Below are 19332 nucleotides of genomic sequence, written 5' to 3' on the forward strand. Positions count from 1 at the left end.
GGATTTGTCATTATGTTTAATTTGCACATACCTCACCAAAGAAAAGGCCAGGGGAGCCAGGCCGGGAACACAGCTGTACAGGCAGCTCAACTAATTGCCTCTCCATCCTCAACCTCATTTATCTTCATTTCTTCCCAATTACACCAAATTATCAATAGTCTCTGTTGCATCAGAGTCTTAATCCCCTTTATTCAGGCAGCATTAGATAGTGGCAGATGAATTCTTGGAGGGAGTCAGGGTAAACAGCCATGAAATGCCACCTCTGGCAGATGGCATTGCTCACAAGAAATGTGACAAAACATTTGGAATTTGTTACCAGGCATTGGTATGAGAAGGCAAGCTGTCAATATTTTTTTAAATGATAATCAAGGTGGTGCATACTTATACCACAAGCAGAAATGAATCCTGTCCAAAACCTCAAGCTTAGTTAAGTTCAGCTTGGCACTGGTTATTCTGTTTTGTTGCAGAAGCCTCTCACTTTCTCCTCTTAAGAAATAGTTTCACTTTATCTAGTATTAATAATCAACATTTTAATAATTTTTTTTCTGATGGTAGTTGTTATTTATTGCTTTGTATAGCTCAGAAAGAAATTCTTGCTTGAAGATGTAGAGTATCCTTCACAGAATAACAATTTAGGAATGGTTTATTTGGCATTGTTGGTCAGTTCTAGGGGTTGGATCCTGCTCCTTAGAGAAGCTAATGCTAAACTCCCACTGGTATTCCTGGAGGAGAATTATTCCAGAGGTGATGGGAATTCCCAGTGGCTAAGCTTGCAGAATGAGAAAAACGTTCTGAAAAGCAAAGATGGATTGAATGTGTGAGATGGATCCACGTGCTGTGGTAGGAACCTGTTCAGATATTACTGTGAGCACAAATGAAAGTGGTTGTGAAAGGAAGTACAGAGTTGGCTGCTAATGTAGCTCCAGGGGTTTTTGTGTGTTGTTTTTAGGCTGGCATTAAGTGAAGCACAGTAGATGTCCCTGCTGACCTTTTCTGTGAATTGGGTTTGCTCACGAGCTCTCGTGGTTTTGGCAGCACTCTCAATTGTTTGGAAGTCAGGAGTATTTAGTGCAAGGGATCAACTTCAGATGTAAGAACTGGAATGAGTGTGTGCTGGCCTGAGATCCCATCCTGACACACCTTGCTGGGGCTGTGCAAGGGGCTGCAGCCACTGATCCTTTGTGGAAACCAGGACTGTGGCACTAAATCTCACTAGAGACCTTCATCTTTAGAAAAGTGTGGTGGGCATCCCTCAGCAGCCTCTCCTTCTCTGGTAACATCTCCAATGAGTTTTGTGCAGGTGCTGGAAGTTTGGAAAACTGTCCAGGTGTATGTTAAGGCCACAGATTTTATTTAATTCTTTCAAGCCATACTTTGCTTTATATAGAATTCTCCTAGTATTAGGAGATCTTGGAAAGATTATAAATATATGATCCTTTTATGACACTGCAGATTAACTCAGCAGATTGCCATCTGTAACTTGAACTGTTCTTAATAATGATTTCAAAGAAATAGTAAATGATGAATTGTTGAAGCTCAAATAACCTGATTTTGTAGTTACCTGTCTGCCCTGGATGTCAAGATATTCTCAAAGCCCCTCAGAATCAAACTGAACTATCTGCTGAGTTAGTCATGGTAAAAATACACAGGATTTTATCTCAGTGGTTCTTGCAGTAAGTTGTTAAATATGGGGAAATACTAAGTAATTTTAAAAAGGCAGAAAATTGTAAATTGTGGTGAGTGAGGGTATGGGTGATTATCATCACTGGAATACAAATCCTGGTTCCCTGCTTGCTGCTGGCTGCAGTAGTGGAGCTCAGAGGGATGTATGGTTTATCCTTTCTGGCAGGCAGCCCTGCAAACTGTATTCAAGATCTGAAAGTTAAGCTGTTTTATTTCTGGCTTGTGCATCATCAACAGTAATAAAAACATGACAGACCAGAATTTTGACCTTCTTTCTCTCTGTGAAATGAACGTGTTTCTGAAGGCAGGCTGTAGTCCTGCAGCAGAAAACAGTTTTTTTGTTGATGGTCCTTAACCAGAATAGATGCTGTGTTCTAGTACATCATTCTTATCTTTGTATAGAAAAATAAAACAGTTGTCACACAGTTGTTACTAAAAATGCTAGCAATAAATGTACTTCATGTTCTATAGAAGAAACTGAATAGAGTTTTATAACTTAATATTTAATCCACTACAAGAACTAAGAGCTGTCAGAGGAAGACAACAAATGCCCAGTTAACCCTCCCCAAACACCCCTTCAAATAACACCAGGTGTTTTTTTTATACAGTGCAGGCACAGCTATCTGACTCTGAGAGGTGTTTGTGATTACCAGTGCATTTTAGTGACAATTGCTGTAAGAGTTCATGTCTGAGTTTCTGTAAATCTGATGTTTCATCTTGTTAAATACAACTTTTACAGGGTGCTGTGGTTGTGGAAGTTGAACCACTGCGGTGTGTTGGGTGTTTTGGAGTTCAGCTGGAGGTACTGAAGGTGATACTGAAGTTTACTGAACTTTTGGTGCACAATTTATTCATCTGCACTGGTCTCAGAAAGCAGCAGAAAACACTTGGTTGTATTTTAGGAGCATTTTTGTGGATCCAGTTTGCAGGGATGAATGGCTCTGTCTGCTGTGAGAGGGAGAGCAGGTTTCCTGCTGTTCAGAGCCTTGGACAGCAGCAGCTGGCTGGAATGGTGAGACCTTGTTTTGGCTGGGAAGGCCCAGGGAGGGACAGTCACACCTGCCAAGGTACCTGGCACCGAGGAGACTTGGCTGGGGCTGAGCTTCAGCACCAGCCTCATCCATCAGCACGTGGGAACCTCAGAGCACATTTCATTTACTACCTCCCTGTTTCTTTGTTCACTTTAAAGGAAGCAGTTGATGGTTTGGGAGGGATGGTTAAGTTCCTAGATAAATATTGCAACTCTGCTTTTATCGTCTCAGAAAGTATCTTCCTGAAATTAATTGTTCTTAATTAATTTGGCATCAAATATTCTGACATATTCCCAGTTACCTTTAATGTCCTGTTTGCTGTGAAATAAACTTTGAATTTGCTGTCATCAAGACTTTTCAAAAAGTTTAGAAATTATATTCAGATTTCAGATGCCTTCTCATTGTGTGTAATTATCAACAGATTACTTCACCTAAGTCCTGACAGACATATTTTTTAAGTATGACTGACTGATGGACAGATTGGGAATTGCTGAATTAATGGGCACATTTCAAAGCCTTGGCAGGGCTAAGCAGTAATTACATCTGCTGAACCACTTGATAAGTTTTTGGAAGTAGCCCAGTAAAGCCATCACTGGATTTCTTGAGTTTTAATATCTTACCCTACACACTTCCATGGCTTTCTTGTAGGGTACACTCCAAAAGTTGATACAGCCCAATACACACTGCCAGACAAATCCATGAATTAAAGCCTTAAATGCATTTCAGATCTGCCATTTGGATTTCCAGATGGGTTTAATGATTTTGGGGGCTGATTAAAAATCTTGTTCCCATTTTTAAATTTCAGAATTTCATTTGGGAGTAATAAGGGACCACAGAAAATGCCCACACTTGCGTGGCCTCTGTAAATAACATTATCTACTGCCAGTAAAGGGACAGAATTTGGGGTTAAATGGGTCAAAATCCTGACCCAGAGCAGTTTTATGGTTTTCTGACAGGAAGGTGACACTTGACCAGGAATGAGACCTGGGTGGTCTCCTCCTGACCTTCCTGCAGTGAGAGTCTCAGTTTTCAACCTAATCTTGTCTTCCTGGCACACTCAAAGGTTGATACCATGAAAATGTTGACAGGAGGCTGAAATGTTTTTGCAGAAGATATTCTGTATCGGCCAAAAAAGTGACCATTTTTCCCAATATCAGGGTGAGGTTGGGATGTTGGTAAAATAGTCTGGAAACACAAGGCTTAGGAGTGCTAGGAAAAAGCACTGCTGTGTTGTTTTGGGAGTCATGGAGTTCTGTATAATCAAAAATTTTCAAAGGCCCTGTATGTGCTGGACACTCACAAGAAGTTAGAGGTGAGAAGTACTTTGGAATGACCAGTGCTTAAATAGCAATGCACTGAATACTTTTTTCTTCACTTCTGTTGTTGTGCTTAATATGCCCAACAGGATGAAAAATGTGTTTAAAAATAATTTGAGAATAAAATTGGCCAGTGAAGATGGTATTGCTTTTTACAATTGGAGTTCAATTTTTCAGGAATGTATCACAAGGAACAGTAAAATGACAGACATAGATTGAAACAGTGTGGTTGTGGAATTCGAAGGTAGCTCTGACAGAGAGGATTTCATTCAGCTCATCCAGACAGATTTAAGGCTGATAAAATGAATTTGAAACCAAATGAAAAGAAGCTGTCACCGAATTGAACTGTGATTACTTTCTGGAGATCTTTCAATACCTAAAACCAAGACACTGATTTAATCACTACAGATATGTCTTCACCAAAAAAACGCCAACAAACGAACAACAGATTTTGGGGTTTTGTTCTGAAGAATGGAAATGCACAGAGAGGATTATTGCTAGAAAACTTTTGGCTTTAAGAGTTGCCTTAAAAAATTCCTGAAGTTAATAATGGGTGAATAGCAGCATTTTCAGAAAAAACTGAAGCTGAGCTTATTGCTTGCATTTCCTTCAAATAAATAAAACTAAACTTAAACAGAGACACTTTGTGATGATAAATCACCTTCCAGTGGGGCTGTGGGGTCTGTCACTGACAGCAGGTGAATGTATGGCTTGGGCTGATTTTCCCTGTTTGTTCATAGTACCTGTGATTTAACTCCTAAATTCACCTGGTTTCTGGTTTTGCTTAGTGAATGAATTAGTGTAATTCATGCACTGCTAAATAACTTCTCTCAAATAACCGGTTTAGACTGGTGAATGGCAGATTTCACTTATCACTCAGTCAATAACTGCCCAAATCCACACGGGGTCCATCTCTCTGTGTGCCCTGGACACTGCAGACACTTTCTTCAGGCCTTTCTTTAGCCCCCCTGTGCTTTCAGCAGCCCCTCTGAAGGCAGAGCCTGCAGCACAGCTCTGCTCCTCAGCTGGCTGGGGCAGGCAGCCCAGATTTCTTTGCTTTCCCCCTTTCTCAGGTTGTGGTCAGGAGCCCACGGGCTCTGTGCCTGCACCTGCTGAGCATCAGGAGCTCTGGGGCTGCTCCTTTCTGTCTTTCCCTTTTCCAGTGCTGAGAACAGCCTGTTCTGGGACAGGATCGACCAGAATGCAAACAAGATAAGGAAAAATCACCTTTCTGTCCTTCAGTTTTCTATGTTGGAGGGAAGGTCTTGTGGGTAGTGGGTGAGAGTGTCAAACATAAAGCTTTTGGTAAAGTGTATAAATGATGTATTGGCATTTTGACAAATAACTTCTGGGTGCTCCAGTAATATTCCTATGACACTCATGTATCAAGTTACTCATATTTTAAAATGAAATATTCTTTCTCATATAAAATAAATAAAAACTTTTATTTCCCTTCACATAAAAGAGGTAGATCGCTTTGCTGTTTCCTGTTGTCTCATTTTTCTTAGGAGTGCATGTTTATTTTTTTCCATATATTTTTCCCTTTATGTTTTATATACCTAAAAGAAATTACTTTAAATACATCTCTGTATGTACTGTAAGCTCATAATACAAAATACAGAATTGAAATATTGAAATTAAAAAAAAAATAAAATCACAATGTGATATCTTTGCCTTATGGATGGCACCTGTTTGGACAAAAAATGGCTCTGAAAAATTGTGGTTAAATATGAATTTGAAGCATTAGGATGGATTCAGTTTTTATGGATGTATTCACTTCTAATTGTTATGGCAACAAAGAATTTGAAAATACACATTGATATGTTGCATGTCAGATATGTATTTGCTGATCAAACATGCTGACAAGTGTGTTACCAAATAAGAAAATTGTATACTCAAAAATAAATACCTTTTTTTAACGCTGCATGGCAATTAAAGGACCGAGTGTACCAGCACAGGTTTGCATGTCACATACTTGGTTTTTACTGTGAATCTGCTTCAGGCTTGCTGTAAATTTGTATGTAATCTTTTTCTTACCCTATGGGCATAGATACTCCAGGGAAGAATGCAAATTTTCTCTTAAAATGGTTCTTTTTTAGCTGTGCAGAGAGACTGTTGGTAGGATGGATCAGAGGTGTCTGTGGGGCACAGGGGTAGGACCAGAGCCCTGACTCGTTTCCAGTTCAGTTTCCTCACTGGTGTAACAGGAGCTTCCCAATTCTGCCCCTCACCTTTCCCACCTGGAGCCGACCACACGCCCTTATAAAACACTCCACACCTGAGCAGTTCTAGGTAAGAACTGTTCTAATTATTATTTCATTTTTAAGAGGCTTCCTGCTACATAGGAAATGCAGAGCAGATGGAGAGATGGAGCTGTTATCTGTGGGACACTGCAGGCTAAGGATGCATTTCATTTAATATCACTTTTATTAGACATTGTACACTCAGCTGTATTTTTTTTCTTTCTCTAAGGAGAAGTGATAGGGAACATAAGAATACAGGAATGGTCTGCAGAGATAAGTGTATTGCAATTTATTCTTGTGTTGCTGGCACTGAATACTGGAGCAGATTTACAAGTGGAATTTGCAGAGGGGAAAAGTTATTGTTGTCCCCATCTGTAAGGAGAACTGGTCCAGTGATTTGGACTATGTGACATAATTTAAATTCAGTTTCCCCTTCCACTGCAGATTTCCTGGATTTCCTTAAGCAAGTTGCTTTTCTCACAGGGCAATTCTCATCTGTAAATTGGGAATAATGGAATTTTACTGAGAAATTGCAGAGGTTGTAGAGCTGGGCTCAGAGAGCTGGGGGGGCTCTGCTGCTGCAGCCTCAGGGCCACGAGGCTCTGAAAGGCAAGAGAAACTTCTAGAATTATAACTCATTAATATAATATTTAAAAAATATAACTCAATAACTCAATGAGCTGAATTTAGACTGTCTGTGCCTAGGGCTGGAACTACCCAGGGCAGAGGAGCACGGGGAGAGGGAAACTTTCAGATGAAGATTCAGGTTTTTTGTTTCATTCAGAAATCCCAACAAACTGCCTTTGGCCCAATGTTTGTGGCCAGTGCCCTGATACGTGAAATTACAGCTACAAAATGTGTTCCTAAGCAAAAAATTCATGGAAAAGTATGTGTGTTTTTTGAGGAAGAATAAAGTGTAAATGTTAAATTTGGTGAAAAAGCACATGAAGAAAATGAAAACTCATTTGTTAAAATGAAATGCTCAACATTTCCTCTGAAAGTCCTTTATAAATCACACACTTAACTTCTGAAACACACCAAATAATAGCACCCCAGATTCACAACAGTCAAAGTGAACAACTTCCACACTAAATAGCAGTCAAATGTTATTTGAAAGAGCTGATATACAGTATATTAAATAACAAAGATGCTGACACAGCCTCAACTGTAGTAGTTCTAATTACTGCACTATGCCATGCTACATTATATCACATGGCATAATTTAGGGTATCTTCCTTTGTCAGTGTATTACTCATCATTTTACAAATTACAACTCTTTTATAGGAAGGTAATTCATACTTGGACATAGTGCTAAAATGATGGAGTGTTTTCCTTTTTTCTCAATCCCTGATCTTTCAAACTTTTGCATTTAGCAGTATTAATCATGTTTATTAGCCAAGTGTTGTCATAAAGAATAGAATTTCTCTGTTACTTTCATATTCAATTAAAATGGTTTTTTGCTTGCTGCCTCTATCTGCTGCACTCCAGTAATCTATTTACTTATTCTAATTGAGATCCTTGTTCATAAATTCAAAACAAAATCAATACTGCAGTTAAATGTTTTTCTAACAATCTATAATCTAAGTGACAGTGTGGGGTGTACCTGAGAGGGGAGGGATCTTAAAATACCTTTTAACTCTGGAAATGTTCAGTCTAACTTTTTTTAAGTGTTCAGTTTTGTGGACCAGATGTATTTTGGAATTCAGTAACATGGTCTACTTAACCTGCTGTTTAAAAGGAATTTGTTATTCAAGTGTGTAATACTGGAAAAACTGCAGTCTGTAAAATTGCTGCAGAAGACCAGACAGAGATTCGAGACACCAAGTGCTGTTTTCTAGACTTTGTGCTTGTTGTAGACATTAATTACTATGCATAATAGATATCTGGACTCCTGAGTTGAAATTGCTGAATATTGATGATTTCCCAGCACAGCCTGTGCCCAGCTCTTTTAACCCACAAAGTGAAGGGTTTCACATGGGGCATCCCCAGGGTCAGGCCCAGCAGTGGAGGGGGAGCTACTGAAGCTCAAGGATAACCAAGCTTGAGGATAAACTGCAGTGAACTCTTCAGGGCTGAATTCCTGCTGGAATGTGGTGACACTGAATGGCCAAGTGCCTCCAGGACTGACAGTGCAGAGACCTGATGAGCACAGGGGTGGACTCAGATGAGTGTTTGGCAGGGACTGGTGGCCTCGTGTCCTGTGATAGCAGGAGGTGGAGACTCAGCCTCTCAGATATTCCCATTCTGATAGTTCATTTAGTCATGACTGATGATTTTGTCCTCAGACATTTAGCTTTTCCTGTTTCCACAAACCAATGTTTTGAAAGTAGGTGATGCTGAAAGTGTCTAAAAATATTTTTTTGCCCATGCTTGCTTACTAATTTATTTTTTTGAAAAATTCAGGTGCAGGTTCCAGGTGCTCAGCTGCGGTAAAGGAGTGTTGGCTCATTGCTAACCAAGCAAAATATCTCTGAATAAAGGTACATGCCACTCATGGCTTGTTGTGCCCTGTTTTGCAGGTGGCAGTGAATCCTCCTGGGACAAAGACAAGCTGCAGTCTCCCATCACAACGGGATCCCAGCACAGCATTGGGCACCCCACGCTGTCAGGGCAGTCCAGCCTTGGGAGTGCGCACCCGCTCAGCCCTCTCCAGCAGAACCACCTGCTCACCAACAGTACGTACTGGGCTCCTGCTGGGAAAAAGGAGTGCCTGGAGCCCTGCTGGGAGCTGGGCTTGCCTTCCTTCCCAGCCTCAGGGAGGGGGGAATGATGGGGGACACGTGAGTGACAGGAGGGTCAGGCCTTCCACTGCCAGCTGCACTTGTGTCTCATGTCCAAGCCACCCTCTGCCATCAGTCCAAATACGAGTGGCTATTCCCTCCTGGAATACTCAGTCACTCACCACTGGGTTTGGGACTGTCAGACTTTAATTGTCATTTCCATGGCATTGGATTGAAAGGAAAAATAATCATAAAGTTGCTTAAAATTTTAGCTATGTGAGAAAATTCTCTTCCAGATGGAAATGCTGACCCAGCAAATGAAATAGGAGAGCAAGGAATAAATGCAAAATGTCCAGTTAAAAGGTCATGCACTGAACCCAGCTATCCAAAATGACTGGAATAAAATAACACAGGCTGGATTTGGAACTTGGAGCTCCCCGAAAAGCCATTTCTTTTCTTTCCCTTAGGAAGGGAGCAGGTGGGAAGCCATCAGTTCCACATCTGTGCACCCAAAGAGGGAAGGAAGGGAAGGAAAAAGTATTCCAAGAAAGATTTGATTTGGGATTAATATTTTAAAGATTATTTAGGAGTAAAGTTATTCCTATAGTTGATGATGGATGAAGAATGGAAAGCTCATTTATGGACTCTTATTGCTTGTTTAAGCTCTTTATCCTCCAAGATCTGAAAGTTGATTTTTGGTTTTAGTTTAGTGGATGAGTGACATTTCTGGCTCCTTACACAATTTTTGGAGTAGTCAGTTCATTGCTGCCTCTGTCAGGCCCCAGACCTGAGCAAATCAGAGCTATTGAAATGACTCCTACAAAGTAAGTCTGCTTTGTTTGTGGGAAGGTGTGGATCTGAGCATTTTGGATTAAGTGTAAGTAGTTAAAAATCACCAGGTCATGGGACTCAAATTCTCTGTGTTTGTCCTTTCAATTTATATTCTTGCATAATTCAATACCTGGATTTCTTTTACACACAGACACATTGTGTTCTTTGCTCTTAAGGATGTTTTCCAGTGGATTTTGTAGTAGGTGAATGTCTATAGGCTCTTAAAGGGTTTACTGAATGTCAGACATTATGCCCAATGATTTGCAAGTGCAGGATATATTTTCCTCATAGTCCTCTGAAATGTTTGACGGATTGTGTCTTAAAACTGGTGATGTGCTGTTAAATTCTGTTTGTAGTTTGCATTTAGTTTGCATGTCAATTGGACTTTAAGTAGACATACCACTCAATGTGGCCAGATGGTGTCTGGGAGTTTTGGAACTCTATAGAGGATGAGGAAAGATTATTGGGCTGTTAAGGGAGATCTGCAGGGGAACAAAGGCTTATGGATGCAGGCACTGGAGGGGATTGTCAGAGTGGTTTGAAGTGAGGGGAGATGTATGTGGGCATTGCTTATTGCCTATCATAATTAATATTGGCGTGGATCATCATATAAAATAGAGAGTGAGTCATTAGACATCACAGTTGTTGATCATGATATGCTCATGTTAAACAGGAATAGTGTGGGAGCTGGGAATATTGCAATTCTGCCTTTCCTGGTGGGCACCGTTGTGTTTTTATATCACTGGAGTCAAATTCTGTAGGAATAAGATAAGATATGTCAGTCAGTGGCATTTTTTGTTGTTAGTTCTGTCATACACCAAAAACTGGCCTTCTGGTGACTGGCCTTCTCCTTTAAAATAGTTAGGATAAACCCAAACGTTGCAAACTTTTTAGCAATAAACATTCTCAATGGTTTGTGGTAATGACTAGCTATATGTTTGTGTTATTTAATACTTGCACCTGAATTTTTTAATGAGGATTTCTAATCTAAATGTCATTTAGAAAAATAAATAAGACATTTTTGTCTGGCAGAGTGGGTCCTGATTTTTGGGGTTTTTTTCTGAAAAATTAATTTTGGATGCCCTATAGTAGCTATCTCCAAGTGGTCCCTCTAAAGAACTCTTGAATGCACAACAACCTGAACAATTTTTTCAGTGAATTAGTGTCTTGGTCTTTCTAGGGCAGTCATTACTAAATACAAGAAGTAATACACATGCTGAAATGGATATTAATGAAGTATGAGAATCCAATTCTTGCTAGCAGTAACTTCACCTTTTTGGCAGTGTCAAGATCTGCAAGTTGATCCAAATAAATTTCATACCTTCTTAAATTGGTTTATATCCATAGCAGAAGACAATTTAAAGTGACATTTTGAAAATTAAAACCTCTGGCAACAATTTTAACCTCTCATTACGTGTTGCAGTTCACAGACCTTCTGTACAATTGCTCAGTGGTGTCTGTAGTCCAAGCCACAGCCTCCTGGATTTGAGAAATAGAGTGTAAGAATTTAGTGTGACATTGCTGAAAACTGGTAATGGGAAGAAGTCTTGGTAGGGGTGTATGATCAGATAAAATTATTAATAAATATTCATCTGATATGTTGGAAAACATGCAAATTATATGCATGTTTTGTGGGGTTTTTTCTTCATTTCTCTTAACTAAAGAGATCACTGAACTGGCGCAGTGTATATTCATTTTCTGTCCCTCCCCAGCTGTGTGTTCCTCTCCCCAGCACAAACCAGCCTTTCCTGGGCTGCACAGACAATTATCCCCTGTGGAACCATAGAATTGATAAGAATTGCTGCTGTTGGGCTTGAGTGGTGGATGTTGCAGTGGGATGTGACAACCCTCAGAGTGTCCCAGGGGCATGGTGGATGTCCTGGGCCCTCAGGGTGTCCTAGTGACACGGTGGAGGATATTGTGGGCCCTCAGGGTGTCCCAGTGACGTGGTGAATGGTGTGGGCCCTCAGGGTGTCCCAGTGACGTGGTGGATGGTGTGGGCCCTCAGGGTGTCCCAGTGACATGGTGGATGGTGTGGGCCCTCAGGGGACACCCAGTGACATGGTGGATGGTGTGGTCTCTCAGGGTGTCCCAGGGATGTGGTGGATGTCCTGGGCCCTCAGGGTGTCCTAGTGACACGGTGGAGGATATTGTGGGCCCTCAGGGGACACCCAGTGACATGGTGGATGGTGTGGGCCCTCAGGGGACACCCAGGGACGTGGTGGATGGTGTGGTCCCTCAGAGTGTCCCAGGGATGTGGTGGATGGTCTGGGCCCTCAGGATGCCTCAGTGACATGGTGGATGTCGTGACCCTCAGGATGCCCCAGTGACGTGTCCGTGCTCTCTGCAGGGATAGACCTGCCCTTCATGATGATGCCGCACCCCCTGCTCCCCGTCAGCCTCCCCCCGGCCTCGGTGGCCATGGCCATGAACCAGATGAACCATCTCAACACCATCGCCAACATGGCGGCGGCGGCGCAGATGCACAGCCCCCTCTCCAGGGCAGGGGCCTCCGTCATCAAGGTAAGGATTCCTCGTGGTGTGCAGGGATCTGCAGCGGTGCTCTCAGCGAGGAGGAGGATGAGACACTGAGTTCACACTGCTCCAGCTCACCTGGGCTGCTCCCAACACTGAGCAATACCCACACTGCAGCCGGGGAGTTCAGCTGCTCTGATCTGTCAGTGAGTCTGTAATGTGATTAAAAATGGACACTGACACTCACCAGGCTAGAGTAAGATCTCTGTAAACTTCATAACTCTTCTGAAATGTTGTTTAAAGTCAAATTTAAGATAAAATGCTGTAGGACATGGAATAGAATTCTAGTGCACTGCAAATCCCAAACAGGTAAATAGCAGAGAAAATTATCACAAGTACCTAAGTGAGGCTGAAGAACAAAACAGAAATTCTAGCAGTGCAAATCCAGAGCAGGTAAATACCTGAGTAAATAATCATAAGTACTTCAATAAGTAGAGTCTCTGGTAGCCAAAGCTTTAATCAACCAGAACTTCCTTCTGGTTGGTTAAAACATATTTGTATTTTGTAAGGCTTGTCGTAGTCTCTGCCAAGTAGGCTGTTCAGAAAGGTTCTTGCCTGTGTGGAGAGTTGCTGTCCTGTCACACACTCAAAAATGCATTAAAACAAGAAATTTTCAAAATAGAAGTGTGTAGGATCAGTGTATGTGAAGGATTGGTGTGATGGGATTCTCTAAAACAGTGTGTCCACTTTTTACTGAGCAAAAATTAAAGGTGTTACCAGTCTGACGTGTGTGTGTGTATTTGCATGCACATGTGGGTTTCTTGTTGACAAAGTAAAATGTTGTCAGCTTTGAAAGTTCATTAGTTTAATCCATTTTTCTTTGGGTTTAAATATATGAGTCTATAGAGCTATCTGTTCCAGAAAGTAAATGTCTTCAATATTTGTGTTCATTTAAACTCATCTATCCCTGTCACTCTAGAATCTGACTTCTGAGTTTCTTTGTTCTTATAACTCTCACTGATTAGCTGAACTGATTTGCTTTCACATCTTTATTGTAAAACATCTCAATTTTAGTGTGTCATTATTTTATCCTTGAGAAAGTCACTGTTCCCAACACTACAGTCCAGTTGTGAGAATACATTAGTGAGGGTTGTGTTGTACTTCCCTTTGTCACAGGCTGGTGCTTCAAGAAATTTTGTTTCTAAATCAAGCAGGGAAAGAAACTCGCAGTGACCAAGCACGTGTTTGTTGTTCATACCCATGTGTTCTGATAGCAGCATCCTCTCAAGGGGGACAGCAAATGTCTCCTGTCACATCACTGCAGTAAAATTCTACGTCCCTCTGTTGTTGAGGTTCTGGAGAGGTTTGTTTTCCTTCTGATTTGCTTTCTGGCCCAAAGCATCTCCAAAATTACCTCAGATTGTTTCTCATTTTTACTGGGAGTCCACTTCCAGATTAGGGCAAATATTGTTCTGAATGCTTTGGTTTTGTTGACTTTTTTTTTCCTCCTGGATTCTAGGGAGGCTGGGAAAATTCAGGAGTGACATTTCCCATTAGGATCCCTACTTAGGATTAAGATGTGTAAAAACTTCCCTTTATCATCATTGTACTTGCCCAGTTGTTGGCTGGGTGGAGAAAACATCTCTTTCTGATGTCCAGCTGTATCTTAGTTAATGCAAGTCATTAAACTATTAGAAATTAGTTGAAATTCCATTCATTTTAAACCATAACCTTTCCTTTAAGTGTTCAGATACCTCTTGACAAAACCTTCATTTAAACACAGCAGTGGAATATCTGTAGCAGCAAGTAAACTTGCAGAAGCCTTGATTGTATTCTAAATGTTACCAGTATGTCAACATGAAGATGAAATACGTATTTGTAAACAATTCCAGTCCTTTGTAATTTAAACTGCCGTTTTTGCAGGCAGCTGGGTTTCAGGGTGTTATTTAGCAGGCCCTTGCTGATGGGAGTTACTCATTTACAGCAGTTTTTTCCCCAGCACCTGCACCAGAGGAGACACAATATCTCCACAGCAACAGGAGGCCTGGCCAGCACTCTGGTGGGAATTATTTCCTCTCATGTTGCAGAGGAAAATGCACCAGTAGCCAACGTGACAGAGGCAGAGTGGGCATCCTTTGCTGTTTTACTCTCACCTGTCAAGTGGTGCTGCATCTTTCTCTAGTTTGTCCTGAGTGCTGAAAGTGTAGATGCATTTTGTTACAGTGTGAGGCTCCTTTTGTCCTTTCCTTCCCTTATGTACAATTTCCCGCACAGAATGATGACCTGTTAACATGAAATTCTTGTACGAAATGAAACGTGAAAAAAAAAGAAAAGCATTGCTGTTCCTGCTGTCAGTAATACTTTTATTACAGGACATTATTTAAGTCCATTTAATAAGTACAAAACATTCTAGTTTTCAATAGAGTGCAATACCAGCACCATGTTTTTACTTAAAATGGGAGAAATGAATCAAATATATTGAGTGTGTGTCTATTTCCATAGTCTGATGACTAAAATACCACTTGGCCTGTTTTCTATAGGTGTGAGAATCAGCAGCTTTGTAAGGTTTTGAATGAAGTCATTATGCTTTTTATATCACGTTTGCCATTTAGAAATAAGCTGTTCTACCAAGATATGCATGATCAGCAAAGTTAACATTTAGTGCTCCAGAAAGAAATGTCATAACTATGAAACTTGATTTCTCCCTGACAGGAACACCATAAATTAGGGAGGGACAATGGCCAGGCTCACAAAACCTTCTTAGCCATCCCTAACGTGATGTGATGTGATGTGATTATAGCAGCACCAGCAGCACTGTGGCTGCAGGTCTGGCAGTGCCCCTGTGATAAATCCAGCCTTACAGGGATGTACTGCACATCTGGAGAAGCTTGCTGGGTTTGAAACTTGGCTCAAATGGCTCAGGGGAATCTCTGTTATTGAGGGTCTCATATGGCCAAAGCAGAATTTGACAGGGAGACTGAGTTCACCGCCCTCTCTCTTCTCCCTCCTGGATCCACTTCTTATTATTTCTTCATTTTCAGAGCTGTTCTTCAGCTTGACCTGCTCTGCAATCCAGGAATGGCCTGGATGCCAAATGAGGATCAGTCTGGGGTGGAATTTGACTAAGTACACTTGAGTCATGATTTGGGCTAGAAAGAGCAGTGGATGCTCAAGGCCAGGTTGGGTGGAGCACCCTGGTCTCATGGAAGGTGTCCCTGCACCTGGCAGGGGTGGAATGAGGTGACCTTTAAGGTCCTTCCATCCCAAACCAGTTTGTGATTCTATGAATAAATGTAGCAGTCTACTGTTACAGGATAATTTTGTTCCTGAAACTCAGAAAAATCTACTCAGTAGCAATATTTTCAGAAGGAAAGTTGGGATGAGCCCTTTACAGAAAAGTGAGAGGATTTTTCACTGAAGTTTGTGAAACACTCAGCTCCAGAGAGCAGTAGCTACATAATGTGAAGATTTTTATTTTACAGTGCAACTGTAACAAATATGACCTTACATGACTAAAAACACTGGTTTACACAATTCCAGCCAAAGAGCAAGGAGAGAGCAGGGGAGAGGTTTGGGGTTAGGAAGGTGAAGGGAAGGCTGGCAAGAGCCAAGTCTGGGGCTGTGACTGTGATAATCTTGGATTGTTCACTTAAAGGCCACTTTCCCTGATGTGCTTGGGAACAGGCTGGTGGGAGACACTGAAATGCTGGGTTAGGCTGGGCTTGAAATTCTGGGAACCAAACTCAAGCCAGGCCTTAAGCTGCTCCTTTTTGTTAGATATGCAAAGAGTACTGAGAGTAATGAGGCAAAACTTCATGCCAGAGTTCTGAGACTTATTTTCTCCCAAATCTCCCCTGCTTCTCCTTTTACTTACCTGACATATTTTGCATCCTGCTTCCTCCTCTTGCTCACGTCTCACCCTCTTCCTCCTCGTGCTCCCTCCCTTTCCTTCTGGCAAAGAGCCTCTTTGGAGCTGCTGAGGGATGTGCTTCTCCTGAGTAGGAGTAGTTCTGAAAATTGGTTTCCTGCTGTCCATTTTTCTTCTGTTGTCATCCCCTCATGCTTGCTGTATTCCTGCTTTTCTCTTATCTTTCTTGCTCTCATCAAGGTCCCAGTTAGGAATAAATGCTGCTTTTGTTGAGTGCAAATGGGAAACACAGAAAAAACCAAAACCAGTAATTAAAATGCTTTAAAAAAGACAGCATTTTCATATTTCATAATTCTTTGAGAATTTCACCCCAAGGCAGTTCAGAAACCAATCTGATAAATGGAGCAAAGCATTATTTGTACAGTGGGATCTATCTAGACAGGCTGTAGAGACTTCTGAGTCTCCTTCTCTTTGAGTTTTGTTTTTCTCCTGATTTTGTGGGATTGTTAAGGCATTTGTAAAGGGTGTATATGACATGATTTTAAATTCCCTGAAGAGAGTACAGATGGGCTGTGTAATTATTGCTGAGAGGTGCTATTTTTCTGTGTGCTCTACAACTCACATTCATAATATTTACCTGACAGCCAGAAAAATGTGGCCATCTCAGAATGCTCTGAAACACTTCTTCTCACAATAGAAACATTTCCCATTACAGAATTTCTAACATCAGTAATTTCATATCTCTCTGTGCATTCAATCCATTATGAATTGTCTTCAGAATATTGCAACATTTATAAAATCAACCTTCTCTACAATGTATGTGATTTTTCATGTTGTTAGATTTATTCTGTCCTGTTCCATAGCAGGCAGCTGATTGCTGGGTGGGACTGGGATATGTTGGAGGAGTGACAAGGGAGACACAGGAGTTTGTTTGCTTCTTAGAAGGTTAATTTTTGTGGCTGTATTTGAGGTGAAGGAGGAGGGAGTGTACGAGTTTGTATTTCTTTATTCACTGATTCAGAGAAATTACTCTGCTGGGAGATGTTCAGATCCTTTCAAAGTGCATTAAATACCCTTCTCATCTCCTCCTTTGGAGGGAGGCTGTCCCTCTCCCTGCAGTGCAAGAACACCTGGCTCCTTACCACCCTTATTGAGAAGCCTTAAGCATTCAGAACTTATTTTAAACTTCCAAGTGGAAAAAAATTCAGTCAGAAACATCTCTTTTTGCAGAGCTTGCAAAGGAAAATTGTTAGGCCAAGCACATCTAAGCTCTTAGTTCTGGCTCAGATCTTTTTAGTATTAGCTTAGTCATTTGCATTTGTCCTTAATAACTGATATGGCTCTAATGCAGATGAGGTAGAGCATTTTCATCATTAGTCCTGGGAGTGCCTTTCCTCCCTTCCATGGCAGCGCTGAGTGAAACAATTCAGGAGAGGAGCACAAGTACCAAGTCTCCACCGTGAGATCCTTTCCAGTTTCAGGCACTGTTGTGCTCTCAGATTGAAAGTAAAACATCAAGATCTTAATCCAGGAGTGAAGGTTTCCATGGCTGTCCCAGTGACTGCTAATTTAAGAAACAGGGAAGAAGGCAGCTCCTGTTTGGCTGTTTCCCAACACCATCTGATTAGCTGCACTTCTCTGTTTGGCTGAGCAGCTGGCAATTAATGGATTGATAGGAAGTAGTCACAAGGTAATGGAATTAGTGAGTGAACATCTGGTATTAAAATCAGTAAATGTAGAGGTTTTTATGATTTCTTAAATTCTGTGAGAAAATAATTGCCAGTTGACTACAACTGAAACAACTATATGTACACAGTGGAAAAAAAAAGTGCATTTTAAATGGCAAAGTACGTATTTTAGGCAAAAGACTTCCCTGTACACTGCAAAAGATGAATGGGATCCAGCTGGCTTTCAGACACACAGATCCTAGCTTGGTTTTTAGACCAGCTGTTTACCTTGTTCATCTCCCATACCTACAGCAATCACAGGTACTATAAGTAGCTTAGAAGACCAGCAAGTCACCCCAGTCTTTGTGTGTGCTCATTTCCAGGGTGGAATGACTCAAAATCCAAACCAAACTGCTCTTCTCTAGCCCAGAAATGGCTGTGACCATCCTAGTTCTTGTTGGCATCAGTTCAGGTGTAGCACAGCTCCTGCTTCCTGTGGCAGGGGTATTCTTTTCCCTGGAAAAGCCTAAATTGAGTAGTCCATCAGTTAAGGACTGTAAACTTGAGAGCAATATTTAAAATCTGCTGGTTATTAGGATCCAAACAGCATTAGTATCAAGTAAGGTCAATTGGAAAGAAATCTTACATCTTATTATTAATTAAAAAAGGAAGTGTAAGCAATTCTTTGCTAACTGGAATTGTGAATTGTGTTAACTTGTCTTGCTCTTCTCACTTGCTGAGGATGGGATTCAGCCAGGGAGGGGGGAGCAGAGGTAGCTCAGCAGAGAATTGGGGCTGGAGGCTCTGCTTGCCCATCCTGGCTTCACAGACCCCTCCAGGGAGTCAGGCTCTGGTCTCTAGAATTTTTTTATTTCTGTGTAGTCCATTTTGAGAATATGAATGGACATCTTGCAGCCAATGGGAGGGTGAGGTGTGGCATAATGAACATCCCACTGTGCAAGTTACTGCTGGGATTTTTTTCTGCCAGTTCCTCTTGTTTTTCCATCATGGTCAACATCAGAAATCTTTCTTACAACACTTGAAAACTCTAATCTAGGCCTAAAGCCAGTAGAATCTCCATTTTACCTTCATTTCAATTTCATTAGATAGGGTGAATTCCAGCCACTGCAGAGCCCTGTAGAGTAGAGCAGCAGCACCTCAATTAAATATGAAATATCAAGATAAATGTGTGAATAAAACATCCGGGACTCAGACAAACTTCCAAAACCTGCTTGTCAGCAGTGAAATGCCATTAAATCCTCTAGGAACTCATTAATAGATTAACATTTGGAAGAGTAATTACAACTACATTACAACTAAGGATAAAGAAAAATAAAAAGGAAAATCCAGCAGCATCATTTCTCTAAACTCTTGACATAAAAGGAAGATCAATACTATAAAAAAAGCTGAGGTAAGGAATTAAGGTCAAGATGATTATGTCAAAAATAGGTAAGCTGTTCATATATATTTCAAATAAAACTACTGTGTAGTATTTGCC

At 41.1% G+C, this 19332-nt stretch overlaps 1 protein-coding gene across 3 annotated transcripts in view; it reads left to right on the forward strand.

The window, feature by feature from the left end:
* The window catches only part of DACH2 (dachshund family transcription factor 2), a 243180-nt gene that overhangs the window by 173836 nt on the left and 50012 nt on the right, over positions 1-19332 (forward strand). For all 3 annotated transcript variants that reach the window (XM_066559451.1, XM_066559452.1, XM_066559453.1), the window contains exons 4-5: positions 8793-8948; positions 12175-12347. In XM_066559451.1, the coding sequence (XP_066415548.1) occupies positions 8793-8948; positions 12175-12347 (329 nt within the window). The remainder of the gene's footprint in view (positions 1-8792; positions 8949-12174; positions 12348-19332) is intronic.

This window comes from Molothrus aeneus, chromosome 14 (assembly GCF_037042795.1).
Source record: "Molothrus aeneus isolate 106 chromosome 14, BPBGC_Maene_1.0, whole genome shotgun sequence".
NCBI lineage: Eukaryota > Metazoa > Chordata > Aves > Passeriformes > Icteridae > Molothrus > Molothrus aeneus.